The sequence below is a fragment of the Drosophila takahashii genome, chromosome 2L (assembly GCF_030179915.1).
Source record: "Drosophila takahashii strain IR98-3 E-12201 chromosome 2L, DtakHiC1v2, whole genome shotgun sequence".
Classification (NCBI taxonomy): domain Eukaryota; kingdom Metazoa; phylum Arthropoda; class Insecta; order Diptera; family Drosophilidae; genus Drosophila; species Drosophila takahashii.
In genome coordinates this window covers 1,135,909-1,149,983 of record NC_091678.1, presented here as the reverse complement: position 1 = coordinate 1,149,983, position 14,075 = coordinate 1,135,909, and the positions used below count along the sequence as shown (strand labels likewise).

At 41.7% G+C, this 14,075-nt stretch overlaps 2 protein-coding genes and 1 long non-coding RNA gene across 4 annotated transcripts; all 3 read left to right on the top strand.

Annotated features, from left to right (window-relative positions):
• Window positions 1–679: 679 nt before the first annotated feature.
• On the top strand, window positions 680–1,442 carry LOC138911977 (uncharacterized). Its single transcript, XR_011417611.1, has 3 exons — window positions 680–991; window positions 1,051–1,344; window positions 1,410–1,442. It is a non-coding gene; the product is annotated as an uncharacterized lncRNA (long non-coding RNA).
• Window positions 1,443–3,623: 2,181 nt separating this feature from the next.
• On the top strand, window positions 3,624–4,817 carry dbe (KRR1 small subunit processome component homolog dbe). The gene has a single exon (XM_017155948.3). It carries the CDS (start codon window positions 3,713–3,715, stop codon window positions 4,742–4,744), a length of 1,032 nt encoding a protein of 343 aa, XP_017011437.1. The 5' UTR covers window positions 3,624–3,712; the 3' UTR covers window positions 4,745–4,817.
• A 647-nt stretch (window positions 4,818–5,464) lies between these two features.
• Window positions 5,465–13,985, top strand: aru (arouser). Of its 2 annotated transcripts, none has more exons than XM_017156029.3 (6): window positions 5,465–5,788; window positions 9,758–10,154; window positions 10,223–10,366; window positions 11,215–12,810; window positions 13,409–13,588; window positions 13,648–13,985. In XM_017156029.3, exons 2-6 carry the CDS (start codon window positions 9,807–9,809, stop codon window positions 13,738–13,740), a joined length of 2,361 nt encoding a protein of 786 aa, XP_017011518.2. In that variant the 5' UTR covers window positions 5,465–5,788; window positions 9,758–9,806; the 3' UTR covers window positions 13,741–13,985. The 2 variants fall into 2 exon arrangements, with proteins under 2 accessions (XP_017011518.2, XP_070067519.1); XM_070211418.1 differs by lacking the exon at window positions 5,465–5,788 and adding an exon at window positions 5,883–6,020.
• The last annotated feature ends 90 nt before the right edge of the window (window positions 13,986–14,075 follow it).

The following is a 14,075-nucleotide window of genomic DNA, read 5'->3' as shown; positions in this document are numbered from 1 at the left end:
AAAAAATTGAGTTTGAGTATTTCACGAAGGATCAGCACTTTGCTCATGACGAAGAAATTAAACCTCGGTACGTTTTGATAAAAACGGTACCCATTAAAAGACACTACAACCATTATATCCCAATCGACAACAGTAAAGTAGCATGGAAAATATTTTCCTTTAATGTCTTTTCATGAATATTTAATTAGTATAGAACACCTGATAAAAAGCCATTCATAAGTTTTGGAAACAAATGTATAATACTGTTTTCTTCGTCCCTTGTGCATAAACAAACATTAAAAACTTTTTTGCGTCAAAATGGAGAATTTACGAGAATCAAGCGGTGCACCGGTACCCCGGCTGGAGGCTAAATGCCCCAGGTTCGCCTATGGGACAGAGACCAAGTCTCAGATAAAAAAAGGGCAGGAGCAGATGAAGGAGGTGTAGGCGGAGGTACAGAAAGTACAGATGAGATGTATCAAAAAGGCGTTTTTGGATGGCTTAAAAGCCAAACCAGCAGCGCCATCAGCGACAGTGTTCCAATGGTCATCCGCGGAACTTCCGGCCTAAAAATTTCTGAAAAAGCCGTTGACGGAAGTGCTGGCGATGGTGGGAAGTAACACCACCTACACCTGCGTGGCACAGTGCGGCCAGAAGACGCTCTTCTGTGAGGTCTCCGTAAAGGTGCCGGGCGCGCCTTTATCGCCTTCGCCTTCGACAGGCACGGATCCAGCGCCAGCCGCAGCCGCTGTAGATCCCCAGGACCGGCAGTCGCCGCCTTCATCGCCTTCGCCTTCGACAGACACAACGGATCCAGCGCCAGCCGCTGAAAAGGCCCAGTCTGTCTCAAGCTCTCAGAGTCCGCGAGTGCTAAAATGGATTTGATGATGTGATTGATGTGATGGAAGTAACAATAGGGGAGGAAGAAGAGCAGATCAGATTAGACAATCAGCCTTCTACCAGTACTTCGTATACTCCGTATTTCGGCAAGTCTCAGCTGGTAAAATCTGTCGTAAGTCAATATAATCACAAATATCTAATAATTTTAACAATCCAACTTTTTATTTGCAGTACGGAAAACCATTTTTCCACATTTGTTGCGAGTGTGGAGAAATGCACGGGAGGCACCCCCCCACCGGCAAAAGCCCCTGCTGTGGGGGGGGATGTGGAAAAAGCGCGCCGAGCAAGCCTTTCCTTGCACTTGGTGCTGGGCTTTGTTTATAAGCCCAGCCCAAGTAGCCAAACCCAGCTGCGCAGAAGTTCTGTCATGCTGTGTTTGCAAGGAAAGGTTTGTCTCGGCGTCGCACCAGTGGAACCACATGAAAATACACAAGAGACCTCACACGAAAATTGTGCCAAATAAACGTGAATATATTAACATTTTTTAATATTTTTATTTATATATATATTTTTTTTTAATTTTTCATCAGAAATGCGGCAAAATATTTCACAAAATGGGCTACCAGCTGTATCTTCCATGTATGTTTGTTTTGAGTATGTTTTTTTTTTTTTAAATTAACATAATTTGCATGCATTGTTTTTACTAATCGCCCCTGTTATTAGTCTCCTGGTTAGATACCTGTTGCGGTTCCGTAATAGGACGTGTAACTTGCTCCATATGTAGAGAATTGTGAAAGAAGTGTAGGAAAGAGAAAAGCGATGGCAAAGACGTTGCTGGTGTCCTTTGAGGAAATACAGTGTGGCGGGGACCTGCCTCAGAGTTAGTTACTATGGGATTTGAAGCGTTGTTGTTGCTAGCATCCATGGTGTTGTCTTCTAAGAGTAGGTGTAGGCTTCTCTCAACTTCGCGCATATTCTCAGACAATTGGCTTTTATTGTTTGTCCGTGTATACAAAGCCCCAGTGACCCTAGCGATAGTGAGCGTGGAAAGGGTGAGCAATTGAGTTTGTAGGTTGATTAAGGTGGGTGATTGTTCAACTTCTAATGGCTCCAAGTATTCCTCCTCGCCCTTAAAGTCCGGGATTATCAATCTCTGAATTGTTAAGCATTGACCCCGAATCTTTTTGCCAGATTGTTGTAATCAGCTGTTTGATCAGAAGGACCTTGCAGCTATTTTGCAGTTTACTGTGCTTTCCTAGGATCCATTCTAGACGCTTCTCTGTAGCTTTTACTTTGCCTCTGAGTAGGTTTATGTGTGAGAGAAGATTGAGCTTGGAGTCCAAAACAACTCCAAGGTACAAATATTTCACAAAATGGGATACTTCCGAGGGCACCAAAAGAAGCAGCATAAAAATAGACTTTTTATTAATTTTTTTTAAATTGTATTTTATTTATTATTCTAACACTGGAAAATTATTATAATATTCATTCCATCTGAAATAATGGCGATGCAGTAAGTTGTCAAGCCCCAAGCTGCTGTCGCTGCAAATATTTCGAAGCTGTCGTGTTCGACGACCCATGTGTAAGACTTTAAAACAGCGGTCGGCAGCGTCCTATTAAGTGAGCATAGGAAATTGTTCTGCTCGAGCGCTGCCTCCACGTATACTGTAGAACAGCGGTCTGCGCACACACACTGTTAAGCCGCCCCGTACAATTTACTCACACAAATATAAAACAAAATGTAATTGTATGAGTGTGCCGACCGCTGCTTTAAAATATTGCCACCGTTTCCAGTGTGGCCAGATGAAAATTCAGCTTTCCCCCTAAAAAATCTCAAACGGAAAAAAACCCAATCGATGCATCGATGTTTGTCCACCTCTAAGCGAGTTTTTTGTCGCAAAATTTGACAAATATGGGGCACCCTGTGGGCCTGTTTTGTTTGAGTTTTTTGGCGCAAAAGTTGAACTGATTTGAATTTGAATGAGGCAAATAGGATGCATAAGAAATTTGTTATTTATTCCAAAGTAGTAATTATTCAACTGAAAAACTTTTATACTTCATTTAAAAACAAAAAAAAGCAAGGCTTTATTCTGCTAAAACAAGTAAAAAATTGATCAACAATATTGAAGTGATCAGCATATTCACATTATAGTATTATAGGATAGTATCATGGAACGCTTTATCCACCGCCGCTTCCCTCCAACACCACCAGTTGAATATCTAAAAACATGTCAATACAGTAAACTTAAATTAAATACAAATTTTCCGACTTTTTCTTTAAATATATTAGGGGGATTCCCTAAACTGTTGAATTGCTGAATTGTTGAATTTTGGTCAGCTGTTAATCAGCTGTTCCATACAAAGTCAACTTTCAGAAATTTCAGCAATTCATCAGCCTCGGGGCTGCTGAAAATTTTGTTGAATTGCTGAAAAGCCAGAGTTGTCACCTTTTTTTTAAAGTCGTGGCAACTCTGTAACATTTTAGTATCACCAGTACGCATTATTTATTTTAAAATCAACTTAGAAAGCATATTTGTGGTTCTTTTTACCTTGGTAACACTTTTAGAGAGTAACTAGCAATAATAAATCAAATTTTACATGCTTTAAGTTCCGTGAAATTTTTCAACAAATAACAGCTGTTTGAAAATTCAACAGGAACCATTTTGGGTCGTTCCCTTAATTGCTGAAATTTTTTGTTGAATTTTCAACAATTCAGCAATTCAACAGTTTAGGGAATCCCCCTATTAATGTGACCAAAAAAACATCGACTGTCGCCAAAAAACATCGATGTTTCCAAGAAATTGTTTTCATCGATGCTTGTCCACCTCTAGCCAAAACAGCGTGCAACTATTTTTTTACCTGTTAACGAATAATTCAAAATAAAACCGAAATAATGGGCGATTCCGAAGCAGAGGAGACCAAAATCAGCACCGAGCCGGTGGACAATGCGTGGTCCATGAAGATACCGACCTTCAGGCAGGAGGACAACCCGCACGGGATGGTGGAGGAGAGCTCCTTCGCCACGCTGTTCCCGAAGTACCGCGAGCGGTATCTCAAGGAGGTGTGGCCCCTGGTGGAACAGTGCCTGGAGGAGCACCACCTGAAGGCCGAGCTGGACCTCATGGAGGGCAGCATGGTGGTGCGGACGAGCCGCAAGACCTGGGACCCCTACATCATCATCAAGGCGCGCGACATGATCAAGCTGATGGCCCGCAGTGTGCCCTTCGAGCAGGCGAAGAGGTGCCTCCAGGACGATATCGGCTGTGACATCATCAAGATCGGCAATTTGGTCCACAAGAAGGAGAAGTTTGTGAAGCGGCGACAGCGCTTGATTGGACCCAATGGCGCCACACTCAAGTCTATTGAGTTGCTCACCGATTGCTATGTCCTCGTCCAGGGAAACACCGTCTCCGCTTTGGGTCCCTACAAGGGCCTCCAGCAGGTGCGCGACATTGTGCTCGAAACCATGAACAATGTCCATCCGATTTACAACATCAAGGCGCTGATGATCAAGCGGGAGCTCATGAAGGATCCCCGCCTGGCCAACGAGGATTGGTCGCGGTTCCTGCCCAAATTCAAGAACAAGAACATCAGCAAACGCAAGCAGCCGAAGGTCAAGAAGCAGAAGAAGGAGTACACCCCCTTCCCGCCCAGCCAGCCGGAGAGCAAGGTGGACAAGCAGCTGGCCAGCGGCGAGTACTTCCTCAACCAGGAGCAGAAGCAGGCCAAGCGGCACCAGGAGCGCAGCGAGAAGCAGAAGGAGGCGGCCAAGCGGCAGGACGAGCGCCGCAACAAGGACTTTGTGCCGCCCACGGAGGAGGCGGCTTCTTCGAGGAGCAAGGAGGATGGTTCCTCCTCCAGCAAGGTGGACGTGAAGGCCCTCAAGGCCAAGCTGATCAAGGCCAACAAGAAGGCGAGGAGCTGATAGTTTTCATAGTTTTAATTAGCCGTAGGTTTATTCAATAAAAGTAAGCAAGAAAATATAAATGGAAACAGAAGATTATGTTTATAAATGGTATTGGAATATTAAAAAGAGGGTTTTCAATTTAATTTAATTTATTTGTTTTAAAAATTCCGATCGGTTTATAATATACATTTTAAATTTTTTAAAATCACATTTGATATTTAAAATCTATAAATTTAATGGAAATATAAAATGGACACAATTACTAGACATCGGATTTTAGGTAAAATCTTTTTTAAATACGATTTTAATTCACAATTAATTTGTTTATTATTTTGTACATAAAACCGAAATTAGGCTGGGCTTGAATCAAATTTTGATTTTATGAAAAATAAAAAGGTATACGATAAAAAATGTCTTAAAATTGAATTAAAAAAACGATTTAACCTAAAATACTATGTCTAGTTATCACTTTGATATTTCATATTTTTGTATTTAAAAGATTTAATAATAATAACATATAATATAACATTTTAATATACTTTATATTCATTTTTAAATTAGGATAATAAAGTGACATTATTTTTGAGGCTATTACTTTGCCCGCCGTTGTAAAGAGAGATCTCTCTCCCGCTCCCTCTCTCGCTCTCTCTCTCCCGCTCCCGCTCTCTCTCTCAACAAGTGGGCTTGAAACTACACAATCCAAACACCTGAAAGGTAACCGAATGAGCCAAGTTAGTACGATTTGAGGTACCGACTGACATGTATAAACGCGCTTAGGAAGCGGATGACGCTCGCGTGCGTTTGACAAAAGCAAAAAAAAGACGGTGACTGAAAAGCCACAACAACAACAACAAGCGAGTTGCGGGGTTATTGTTATTTGTACGTTTATTTTCCACAAGCGACAAAAACAACAACAAAAGGAAAAAGAAAAACGGTTTGTGAGAATCAAAAAGAACGGAGCGAAAGAAAGCCGTCTTAAAAATAAAAATCGAAGGGGAGCGAGAAAGCATTACACCAAAGGCGACGGCTGCTAGAAAAGGACGCAGCGAACGGCGAAGACAGGTAAAAAGGAGGTGGAAGAAGAGACGGAGGAAGAAGAAGAGCGGATTAAGTGCTGAACTACAGTTACCTTTAATGTTTGAAACTAAAATTAAAACAATGCTCCAGTGATCGCAGTCGCAACGACTGCCAAACTAAAGTCAAAAACCGAAAATATAACCGAAAAACCAGTTAAAATGCCAGGCGAACGTGACAGAGATTCGGATTCGTGCTAATTAGAAAAAGAATGTGCCAGGTGAGAGGATGATATCGAAATGCTAACGAGATATCGATACCTGGGCCGCGAGTGTGTGTGTAAAGGGAATAGATATTCGTATACATATCGCCGGAAAATGCGGTCAATTAGAATAGTGTACATGGCGAATTGAGCCTGTGTCTGTGAATTAGTGAATGAATTGAACAAAAGCATTAAAAATCAATACGAAACCTGCCGCCGCTCCCACTTTTTGTACATACAGTGCTACCTGTAAATAGTGAACACTCGATAAGTGAACTTAATACAATAAAGAGGGTAATGACTTGAAAAACTGATTTTGATGTTTGGATACATTTAAAAGGTTTCAAAAAAGGTTTTATAATTATCTCCAAATGATTCGTGCTAGCTGTAATATTTTAAAATTTTTCATTCCATCAGACCCTTGAAGTTCCTCGAAATTAATTATGCAATATTTATCGTTTCTTAAAACGTTTAAAAAATTATGTTCTTTAGAAAATGTTAATAATAAAATTAAATATTTTATTACCTTAAATCCCCTTTTTCGAGTGACCCCTGTATATCCACGCACGCACATTACTGTGAAGCCTCACCTGTGTGAGTGCGGCTTAGAGGCGTGGATGAGTGTGTGTGTGAGAGAGACTCGTGAAATATCAACAGCACAAAGTGAGAGAGGAAAACGGAAAACAGGTGGAAAAGAAAGCTTAAAAAATGCGGTCGGTCAAAAACTAAAGTTGCAGCAACAGGCAAGGGGAGGGGAGAGGGGGTGGGTGTTTGCCGGAGGGAGGGAGACACGGGGACAAATACCTTTTCAAGCCGCACACACACACAGAAACATCTAGAGACAGACGACGTCAGTTTACCTGCCACGCATGCGCGCGAGGGGGACGGCAATAGTGTGTGGATCGGGGTGTCGATGTCTCGCCATCCCCCTCCCACCACCCCCCAACCCCCCAAGCTGGTTTCCACCCAAAGAACAGCAAAAACAACTATTGTTATTTGTTGTTTTGCCATTTGCTTCGTAAACCAAAAAGTATGCGAGATAAAAAAAATAACTCAAGTGAACCGCCCGCCGCCTTTTTATCTAAATCCACGCTGTCTAAGTTATTTGAGACATTAATTCCCATCTCATGCTTATCAGGGCGCAATTAATTATCTTCACCTCAATGGAAGTCATGTAGTATTTAAAATAAGAACTTTAAAATAGCTTTTGTTAAGGAATACGTGGATTCCTTTTTACCTTACAAAGGTTATTAAATAAATCCATGTTTTCCGTTTATTTAAGGTTTTTAAAAATATTTGAGAACAATGGTCTTAAAGATTTCATAGAAATTAACTTTTTAATTATGTTGAAATAGTTGTTAGAAAAATAATGAGAAGAAATATAAGTTTGATTGAAATCAACATGATAAAAGGCAACAGTGCGTATAAGTGATTAACATTTTTCTCCATCTATAAGAAATTTTTGTTAATATACATAGATCTGATTTGTTACATTAGTTTTACATGGAACATATTATATTATATATATATATATATATATTTTTTTTTTTATTAAAACTGAAACTTTTAAATGTTATTTCGCTGATTTAATCACTAAACCTGGTACTTTTCCCAAAGCTGGATTTATGCAAGCCCTACAGTTTCGCATTTATTCAAGTGCGATAATGTTTATCGCGTTTCGTCAGTGGCCTCTAAGCTGCTGTAAAATATAAAATAAAAAGCGAAAACACAAATCTGTCAAATTCCACAAGTGTGATGCAATTCGGGGCTCGTACAAAAGACTAAAACGCCAAAATAAAACACAGAAAATATAACACAGCGGCGCAACATAACAAAAACAATAAACATTTCCAGGGGTGTAGTGGGTCAATGTTTTCTTTTTTTTTATTTTTATTTGCATTTCGTCTTGTTTGTTTACTGCGATTTCATTTTGGGCCAGATCGTGTGGAGATAGTGCACTCTGGCTGACCCCCACCACAATTTTCTCTTTCACCTGTTGCAAGTACACAAAAAACCACCTTCCCCCTCGCTCGTTGACCCTGCACCCTTGGTAGATGAGTACACTGAACAAAATTTAAGAGTTTAATGATATTTCTTAAAGCTATAATTCATATTTTATAATTAGATGTTACAAATTTTCAAAACTATATTTTCCTACGGATTCTATTGAAAGCGTTTTCTGAATATTTTAATTTTAAGGATCATTATAAAGATCAATTTGGTATCGAGCTGATTTCTTCTCAGTGTAGATTGGTATGCGACAGCGCTGCCAGCGTTGACTGCGCAGTCAGCGTCTGAGCCCAGCCTAAAACAGCGGAAAAGTTGTTGCTGTCACTTGAGTCGAGGGAGCGGTTGAGATATAGTGTCTGGTGTGTCTGTTAGAAAGAGAAGGAGCTAGTAAAAGTGTGTTTGCAAATCTCAGTTTCATGTGTTTTTGTATGTGTGTGCTTTTTGCAGGTGTGTTTATTTACTGCACAGAAATAAATCAAGATAGTTTTTAGCCAGATATTTTCTATAAGAATCTTTTACAAAAAGTTTTATTATTTTAAAGCTTAAAAACATGATGAGGAATGACATTAAAAATATTCCTATTTTAGCTTTCTTATCTTTTCCGCGGTATATAGAAACCGCAAAAGTTATTAGATAACATAAAATGATAAACTAGCTTTAATTGTAAAAATAAAAATAATTCCAGTAAGTGACTCAAAATATTTAGTTGGTTTACTTGTAAATACCATTGGGCTTTAATGTTATAAAATAATTTTCAAGCGGTTGACCTTTTAAAAGATTACTATTTATTACCATTAAATCCTTTTAAAAGATTACTATTTATTACCATTAAATCAAAGTTAAGATATATTTCTACCAGACCTTCAAAACAATCTTAATATTGTTTTCTGTGCAGTCAAAGTGGATACAATCAGTTAGGAGGAGAACCAGGGGAAGTCGCGATTTTTGAATTCCAATGCTGATCCAAGCCAACAACGAAATGTTAAAGTTTGAGAATAATTGCGGCCATGTGCGGATCGTTTTGGAGAGTATGTGTGTTATAACGCTAGTGGCTGTGTGGAATGCGGTCTGAGTCAGAGATTGGATTGGCTGCGCAATATCCGAAGGGGTTTAGAGGGATTTTGGGGCTTCAGGGGGTCTTGAGATGCAGGGGGCCAATTGAAACTCAGCTGCACGAAAATAAATACAAAATAATTATTTAACACATATTTTAAGATCTATTATTATATCCGGCAAACACTTGTTCATGGGAAACTCCAAGATCTTGAGGGACCAAATTGGGAACGAAGACTTCTATGGGGTACCACACCCCTGAAAGTCTTGTGTCAATGAGGAACTCTTATTAGGCAGTTTGCGATATTATGAAAATTCGATTCCATTCTATTGTATTCAAGTTAAACATGTTTTTAGCAAACACTCATTTACCAGTTTACCCAAAGTATTCTTATCAACCTTTGTAATATAAATGTCATAAGAATATTAATAAATATTAAAAAATATTTCTTTCCAAAATTTTTTTTTTTATAAAAAAGAATAGATTTAAAAGGAGTAGAAAAGGCATCTGAATTTTTTACCATAGAAATTTTTATAAATGTTTAACAGAATTGCGTCATCGATTAAACGGTAATTAATATTTATTCCTATGGAATTAATAATTTGGTCATTGAAATTCTCAAAACATTTTAGTTTGTATAAGAATGAAAACTAAAAATAATAATATTTTTATTAATATTGTTTAATTTCAGACGGAGTTTCAGGCGTCGAAAGAAGCCTGATTGGGGATCGGGCGACACCATGGTGAACCACCATTCGAATGGAGGCGGCAGTGCCGGCAATAGCAGTGGAAGCTTGAGAGGTGGCGGTGCCCATGGAGGCGGCGGCGGAGGAGGAGACTATTCCGGAGATGATCGCAGTGGAGGCGGCGAGGAGCGGGAGCGGATGGAGAGCGACTTGCACGACAAGCCCACCTACCTGCTGGAACACCTGGCCACCTTCACGGTGAACAAGGAGTCGGGCATTGTCTATCCGGCGGACGGAATGCGTCGCCTCCTGCAGCTGGAGAAGACCACTGGGATTTGGTCGCAGAAGATGCAGCTCTGTCTGGACTACCAGTGGGTGCTTATCATGGACTACGAAACGGGGGTAAGTCGGGGGATTGGCTTTTACGATCTCTTGGGTCTTTGGAATTCATGTTCTTTGTTTTCTTTCAGAACATCATCGAAAGATTCCCCGCCTCGTTGGTCCAGGAGCCCACCGCCTTCACCTCCAATGACGCCATGGAGCTGTACAACAACATTCTGGTCTTTATCGTGTCCGGAGGCGGAGGTTCCCGCTCCGAGATGCACATATTCCAGGTGAGCAAGATACACTTGGAAATAAAACTGCCTAGATTGTTTCAATATCAGATTCTCACAACCAAAATAGGGTTTTCTCGATTTCAAGAACTTTTTTTAAACCTTAATAATTAGGTAAGAGGAACGAATTCTAAAATTGATAGAATTTGTTTCTAAGAAGATACAAGAATATAAGAAGTACTTAGAAAATAGATTAAAGATTATCTAGGTTATAGATATTAGTATATAAACACTATAAACTTTCTAAGCCCTTTTGCATTCAGATTTCCAGTTCAAATTATTTAAATGTGCCATTACAGTAGCTTCTTTGCAAAACGATTAATCTCTGTTAAACATTGATGTTATTTTTATACCTCAATGAAAACTTGATTAAAGATTGTCACTGCTCGCTGGTCATATATTTAATCAAGACAAAGTTAATTAATGGTGACATGCGTTTAATCACAGTAAATTAATAATGGTGACATGCATTTAATCACAGTAAATTAAATTCTGATAATTTAAGCTTTGTGAGAATGTCGCTCAAAATATGCTACTTAGTGATAAAAATAGCCAGGTACCGAAAATAATTATTATTTCTGATTTTTATTTTGAATATCTTAGATCATATACTCACAAGTTCTTAAAATAGTTTATATGATCCTTACCATGTCAAAACAATTAAATAGGATCAATTCTACCTTATTTTATATCAATACACAATTTATGATTCAAACATATCAACTTGATATTTTGTATTAAAATTTATTAAATAAATAATCTAAAATGAGATAAACATAATTTTTATTCAAATCTTTAAAAAAAAAGAGTACCTTAATTGATTCTAATTCTTTGTTTTCCCTTTGCAGTCACAAAGCGTGTCCGCCGTTCACCTGGTCGAGGACTTGAAGCAGCTGCGCAGCGGCAAGATGATCACGCAGCAGCGCGGTGCCACGCCCACACAGTCGGGAGGAGGAGGAGGAGGCGGAGGCGCCTCCAGCATGGCCATGATGATGAGCAAGACCTCCTCGTCGTCCTCGCACAGTCGCGTGGAGCTGCACCAGCAGCAGCACAGGGAGCAGCGATCGGAGCGCGAAAGGGAGCGGGATCGGGATCGAGATCGGGAGTCGAGAAACGAGAGCCACCACCACCAGATGCACCAAAGGAGCAGCATGGAGCAGTACGGAATGCGAGCGGGCGTGGGTGTCGCCGATGTGGATGTGGCCCACATTGGCGGGGAGACGGACTCGGAGCATGGAGGGATTGGAGGCGGTGGAGCTGGGGAACGCGATGAGACCAGCTCCACGTCAAGCGAAAAGTACGAGCGGGATGTGGCCGTGCTGAATCACTGTTTCGACGACATCGAGAAGTTCATTGCCCGGCTGCAGCATGCGGCTGCCGCTTCGCGGGAACTGGAGCGTCGCCGTCGCAATCGAAAGTCCAAGAAGAGGGATCCCGGCGAGGGGCTGCTCACGCTGCGGACACGACCGCCGCACGAGAAGGAGTTTGTGGACATTTTCGCCAAGTTTAAGCTGTCGTTTAACCTGCTGGCCAAGCTGAAGGCGCACATCCACGACCCGAATGCCCCCGAGCTGGTGCACTTCCTCTTCACGCCGCTCGCACTGATTGTGGAGGCCTCCAGCGACACCTACTACGAGTCGCAGCTGCCGGCGCGCGTGGTGAATCCCCTGCTCACCCGGGAGGCCATAAACCTGCTCATTAACTGTGTGACCAGCAAGGAGACGGAGCTGTGGCGCTCCCTCGGGGATGCCTGGGTTATACCGCGGGATCAGTGGAAGGACGACGTGGGCTCGTACCACCCGGTGTTCCTCGACGGCTGGTCACCGGACTACTTGATCAACGATGAGCTGGAACCGCCACCGAACTCCCCGCCCGCCCATGTCAGCAGCAAGCGGCGACTGGAGGTCCAGGCGGGATCGGGTCTGAATGGAAGAGGTGGATACGATGACTACGACTCGGGGAACGGAATGAACATGGCCATGGGCATCGAGAAGTACACCATCCACCATGGCAACGATCGGGATCGCGGGGGAGCCATCAGCGCCTCTGACTTTAATACCCGCAGCGAGCTCTCCTTCGACTCGATTGAGGGCAGGGGCGGTGGGGGCGGCGGAGGAGCAGCGGGGCATGGTCATAACCATGCCCATGGACCTGGAGCTGGACCCACCCTCAGCGCCATCACAGCTGGTCTGCAGAATCTCCACACGCGGGAATCGCGCGGAGGCAATGGTTACGGCGGTGGAGCAGGGCCAGGTCCCTCCTCTGAGTTGGGCGGCGGAAGGGGAGGTGGTGTTGGCGGTCCACCGAATGTCAGCGACGACCAGATGCTAGAGTCCTGGCTGGAGGATTTGCAGGCGACGGGAGCGAAGATAGTGCTGGTCACCTATCCGCGCACCGCCAACAATGACAAGGAACTCAGCGTGATGCGAGGCGAATATTTGGAGGTATATAATTGAACATTCTTATACCATTGTCCGTCTGTCCGTTCGTCTGTCCGTCTGTCCGTCCGTTTATACGCGAATTAGTCTCTCAGTTTTGAAGCTATCGGGTTGAAGCTTTCCCAAAAGGCTTCTTTTTATTGCAGGTAGTATATAAGTCGGGACCGGTCAGATCGGACAACTATATCCTTTAGCTCCCATAGGAATAATCGGAAAAATATTAAAAAATTCTAGCTTCGGTGTTTTTAGAAATATCTTACGTTCTACTTTTGGGAATAATGTTATTAACATATTTCTGAACTTCGGATTAAATTTTTAAAAAAATCCGATGACTATATCATATAGCTGCCATATGAACGATTGAAAAATTAATGGAAAAATAATAGGAAATAAATTGTAGCTTTTTTGGTTTTTATTGTATTCTGTTCTACTCTGATATGACATTTTTTTAATATTTCCGAATTTTGAATAGAAAAAATAATATCAACATAATAGGAAATTTAACATTTTTGCGATTTGTAAATTAATAGTAATGATCTGCAAGGGTAGATAAGCTTCCTTTCTTGTTTTATGTGCAGTCCTAATCCTCTATTCCATCCCCTAGATCCTGGACGACACCCGAAAGTGGTGGAAGGCGCGCAATATGCGTGGCCAGGTGGCCCACGTGCCGCACACTATTGTCACCCCCTTTAACTTTGGCGATGGCGATGGAGCCCAGTTCTACGGGCAACAACAGCAGTCGCAGCCGGGTCCTCCAATCTCGGGCAGCAAATCGCGCGGAGGGGTGAGTAGTCCTTGGAATCCCTGGAATTCCCTTTCATTAATAGTTTAAAACACAAACAGGATAATCCCGGCATGGAGCAGCGATCACCGGACCCCACCGACATGATGCGCAGCAAGCATCTGGGCAAGAAGGGCGAGTTCCGCTACTTCTAGGATCTAAGATCTATCCAAGATCCATCCAAACCATATACATATACACACACATATTCCGTAGTGAGAATCTAGCATTTTAGAGAGAGACACATAAATCAGCAGTCCCGTCTAGGAGGCTAATCCTGATCCGATTAGCTCCGATAACTAGAACTAACCTTAAGACTAACCTAAGTGATCAAGACGACGACGAAGAAGAAGGGGAGGCGACGGCAATAATTTGTTTTAATAAAATTATATCCAAAGGATCCCTTGATTGTGATCGATTTCAGAGATATCTAGAGAATATTTCTGGGTTATAATAATCAAGTTATAAACTATAGATTTGACGAGCTGCT